The sequence below is a fragment of the Pinus tabuliformis genome, chromosome 7, assembly GCF_031772625.1.
Source record: "Pinus tabuliformis cultivar Carrire ecotype Pingquan chromosome 7, CPIR1, whole genome shotgun sequence".
Lineage (NCBI taxonomy): Eukaryota > Viridiplantae > Streptophyta > Pinopsida > Pinales > Pinaceae > Pinus > Pinus tabuliformis.
This window is the reverse complement of record NC_142293.1, coordinates 1,825,536,118-1,825,540,971: the sequence shown is the minus strand read 5'-3', so window position 1 is coordinate 1,825,540,971 and position 4,854 is coordinate 1,825,536,118. Positions and strand designations below refer to the sequence as shown.

The window sequence follows — 4,854 nt, the reverse complement described above, 5'->3', positions numbered from 1 at the left end:
AGGACATCTACATAATAACTGTCCGCAAAACAAAAGAGAAAACAGAAGGAACAAGAAACAAGTTCACAAACCGAGAGGCTGGCAATGCACAGTGAATCCAGAAGAAGAAATAGAGGATGAGGGGGAGCTTAACTTCCCACCTGAACAACATGATGATCCTATTGGGGAGAATGCCGTGACTTCCACCCCCACGGCAAACAATCAGGAACACTTGTCCTCAGATTCTGGAAAATTTACTACATCAGCAAACAAGAACACAAAGATTCACCAAAATCACGCAGAGATGACAAGCGTGGATCCAAACATGGGAGGCATCAAACGGCATCACCACTCAGATACTTCAGACTCAGACAAAGAAACAGGCCCACCGAATGCAGAAACACAGTTAGTCATTGCTTCGATCGAGCCCACTCAAGGAGAGTGGTGCAAGGTTGAAAAGAAGAAGGGGAGAAAAACTTGAAGCGTGAGTTTTACTTACAGCCATAATTCAGTTTTTTTTGCCCTTTCTTTCTCTCTCCTCTCTTTCTCTTTTCTTATTCTTTGTGCATGTTAGTCCTCTAACGTTGCGAGGGGTGCTTGCGAGGGGTGCGAAAGCACTCGAGCCCATGTGGCAGCTTATGGAAATGCTTAATGCATCTGCAATTGTAACTTTTCATTTTCTAATAAAAGGTTACAGATTTTTCCACTCGAAAAACACTTGGTATAATATTTTAAAATTTTAATTAATATAAATTAAATTTAATAATTAAATGCTTTCATATATATCAAAAAGTATATATTTGATTTGTAGTGAATAATCATTTTTATAAAATTTTAAAATTTTATTTTACTAATAATTAGTAACTTGAATTTTATAAATGGTATAAAATTTTAAAATTTAATTCATATAAACTAATCTGAATAGTTGACTTTTTATCATATTTATCAAAAAATTATGTATTTGATTAATAGTTAATAAAATTTATTAAATTTTATAATATTTAAAAAATTTAGTTAACACAAATTCAATGAAATAATTAACTTTACTCATATCTATCAAAATTTTAAATTATTTATATTTTATATTTTACCATAAATATAAAAACACCCTAAAAACAAAATATTTTATAATTTATCATAAATATAAAAAACTCTCTACAAAATATTAAAAACTAACTTTTAAAACGCCGCAAGGATTTCTACATATCTCGATAGCTTTAGCCATATCCATAAAATAAAATAAAAATAAAAAACTATATACACCATGTGCCAAAAAACAATGAACTTTTAGAAACACACAACCCCTCTCTTGGAAAATAGATCTCTAGATAGCTTTAGGCATATCCCTAAAAAAAAACTATATACACCATACGTCCTTCACGGTATACTACAGAATTTGGATTCTTATGGGATCCTTTGTACAACCATATATCCTTTGTACAACCATATATTTCTCGTGGTCAGCTTCCTGCATCTTTCTCGAATAAGCAATTTCTCTAGCCATTGCTGCTACCATGCCATCTGCTCTGCTAAGATGAACTCTCTCTTCTAGCATTGACTCAATGACAAGATGCAGCTTTCCTGATACCACAGACTACCGCTTATTTATACTGTGGAGTTTACAACTTCTCAGACCTGCGAATCACATCTCAACTGAACTCTTTCTGTTAGAACTGACTCATAGACAAGATATAGTTTTCCTGTTACCACATAGTACCTCTTCAGTCAGTATTGACTCATAGACAAGATATAGATTTCCTGCTACCCCATACTACCTCTACCTATAGTGTGGAGTTTATAACTTCTCAGACCTTGTGAATCACATGTCATTGTGTTCCACCATTAAAACAAATTTGGGTTGCAGCTTCTAAAATATTTTTAAAATCTGCCTATTTAAATTAATTCTGTTGGATTTCTTGAATATTTCCAAATGTGCAATCGAGATAACGATACCCATCCAATAACTAACATATTATGATTCTGGAATTGTTATGGAATTATCACAGCCATTAAAAATATTATTCCATAGACCACTACTCTTGTGAATAACTGCAAAGTAAGATAAAAAGAAGAAACATTGTTAAATATTCCATTCTACTTTATCGCAGTACTCTGGTTAATTTGTGTGCCATGATTTAGATTTAATCTTTATCTGAATAAAATTAAAGTTATTAAGTTATGGAATGAATACCGTTATCTTGCAATATAGAAAATGCGATTAATACCGTTATACTTGATATGAAGCAGTATATGAATTCTTGTGTGGAGCCATTTATTTCGAACAACTTCTGTGACGCGTGTTTTAAATGCCACAACAAAATAGATATATTTGTATGATAAATTTTCCAGAACCATACAAAGAGCCAAACTAAGGGTGCCCTTTCTGAACTTAACCCATCCTTCCAATTCATTACATTGAGGCTAATTTGCAATCAATTCCAATAACATTTTAAATTTAATCCAACAGGCAACCCTCATCACGTGTAAAAGCTAGATTCAAATCAATAGTCTTACTGATAAGGAGATTCTATGGCACTTGAATCCTTCAGGGAGAAAGCAGCACAGTCCGGGGCTGCCTATGATACAATACCCTTCCCTTGTTCCTCCGCATCTTTTGCCCTTTTCCTGCCTTATCTTTCATCAAGTCTCCTCTTTTAAATGATGAGCTGTTGTTGTTGGTGGCCACTCCATCTTCTATACTGAAATTCCATTCGCTCTCCAGCCGGGGCTGAGCGCATGTAGAACATAAAACCCTAACACTGCAATACAAATTCAATCAATTCCATAGCTCACAATTTAACATGAAAACCCCTATGAACCAAAAATATAGAAAGAAATAAGCTGTTAGCTATTGTTAGCGGACAAATCTGTTATTGTTGCACATCAATACCTCGGGGGAATGGTTGGTTGGCGCACGGTTTGCTGTTTTCGATCGCCACATAAATTTCTAGGGCAGCCACTATCGCCCGAATACTCCTCGTCAGGCGCCAATTCAGCAGTCCTTACGTCGGAATCCATATCTATCTAGTTACAGCAAAAACCATCAAACACACACCAGATCTCCGCTAAAAAAAGTATTGTGTGCGTGTACCAAGTTAGAGGAATTTACCTTATTTGTGGGCAAAACGACCAACCAGGAAGGAAAGAAACCACCGACTGTTTTGGTGTTTGAAACGAGCTGAAATACTGCAAATGGAAATAACCGCAGAGAAAAATAGATGGTAAACTACTCTGCGGGAACTGCCGTGGAAAACAACATTGCTAATACCGTTGGCGGCCTGCGGTTTTTATCTGCGAGGATACCCACCAAAATAAAGTATTCAACATTGTTTTGTTTCGCATACCCACCACCAGAATAAAGTATTCAACGTTGTTTTGTTTGCAATAGCCGAGGATACCCACCACCATAATAAAGTATTAAACGTTACCCACGCTTCTTTGGGAGATTGAGTTGACACAGCAACAATATATTCTCTGGTGCACATTTTATATGGTTTGGTTATGCTATCACTTTTTAATGTACTCATGGTCAGTCCTGGTCATAGGATTTGCTGAAGCCATTGCTATAAAATGATAAAAACATTTTAAAAAGGTATGGTCTTGGTGGTAAGTTTGTTGGTACAGCAGCAATGTTTCAATTATCTTCATATATGAGTTATACATGTTTATTCTTTCTAAATCCTCAACGGACCATTTGATTTAGCGGGCCATCTCACTTATATGCTCTTTGTAGATCATTAGTGGGTATGTTATGCAGTAGGCCATTCCATATCATGCAATGCAATGAGATTTAAAGCTAATTATTTAAAAAAAACAAGGAAAAGAAAGAGAGAAGAGTAAATCTGAAATGTCAAATTCTAATTTTTATGTCTGTATGTGGGGTAAGTTTATATGGTTTATATTATCAGTCAAAAAATATATAACATATTATTATTTATATTATTTTAATGATAGAAATTAGATCAATAGCAAAGATTTAATGTCCTAATATTATATATAAAAAAGTATTAATTTATTGTCTATGACACAATTTAAATTAAATTAGTGACTTTGTGATTTTCATAATCTTCTCATATCTAAAAAAATCACTTTTATGGTTGTGAATAACATAAGGAAACATGTATATATCGACCATATCAACTAGAATGAGAGTTCACATGTATAGGAGTAGACAAATCAACTTTCATTCTAGTGAAGTGATACGAATATCAGTTAGTCTTATAACAAGAGTTGAGACTTTGTCATCTAATATTTGCATATATTGCATAACTTCCTCAGTGTATGGTACTTGTTCTCCTTGAGTCTCTAAGTGCCCCCCTAGAATCAATTGCAAGAGATTTTGAGTTTAAATGTCACTATAGGATAACTATTTGCATATAGCAGGTTTGGTGACACTTGGTATTGCTAGTTTCCGAAATCTAACTATGATTTTCCATCGCCACATGTTAATTTGGGAAGAAACGTTGACTAAAACACACTTTCCCTTCCATATTTGAAATAATATTGCGAATTTCCAATGGGGTAATGATTAGGAGATTAAAAAAGTAGGCAAAAAATTTGAAGTGCTTGGAACCTCCCAAAATGGATGTCAAGTCGTAGTGTTCATCGTCCTCATTCCAATGACGCTTGAATCACCTCAATTTGACATCGTACGAAGAAGTTATGATGTTCTGAAGTTTTTGACCAACAACCAAAAAATCAACAACACGATTGACTAGGTTGTTAGTCAGTACAACTGATGCCATCACTTGATTGTGTAGGGTATGGTGTCAGAAGGGTCAATTGTGTGCTGACATGTGGCATCATCGTACAAGGTCCATTTGGCGTGTTTTAATTAGTTCATGTAGTTGTGAGGTGGCCCAATCAGAGGTTGCC

The 4,854-nt window shown here is 34.7% G+C and overlaps 1 protein-coding gene across 2 annotated transcripts; it reads right to left on the bottom strand.

Annotated features, from left to right (window-relative positions):
- Positions 1–2,415: 2,415 nt before the first annotated feature.
- Positions 2,416–3,340, bottom strand: LOC149255681 (uncharacterized). 2 transcript variants are annotated; one of them, XM_089457280.1, is made up of 3 exons: positions 3,089–3,340; positions 2,870–2,999; positions 2,416–2,738 (listed from the first exon to the last, which is right to left on the bottom strand). In XM_089457280.1, exons 2-3 carry the CDS (start codon positions 2,995–2,997, stop codon positions 2,525–2,527), a joined length of 342 nt encoding a protein of 113 aa, XP_089313406.1. In that variant the 5' UTR covers positions 2,998–2,999; positions 3,089–3,340; the 3' UTR covers positions 2,416–2,524. The 2 variants fall into 2 exon arrangements, with proteins under 2 accessions (XP_089313406.1, XP_089313405.1); XM_089457279.1 differs by having other exon boundaries at positions 2,870–3,003; positions 3,089–3,336.
- Positions 3,341–4,854: the final 1,514 nt, after the last annotated feature.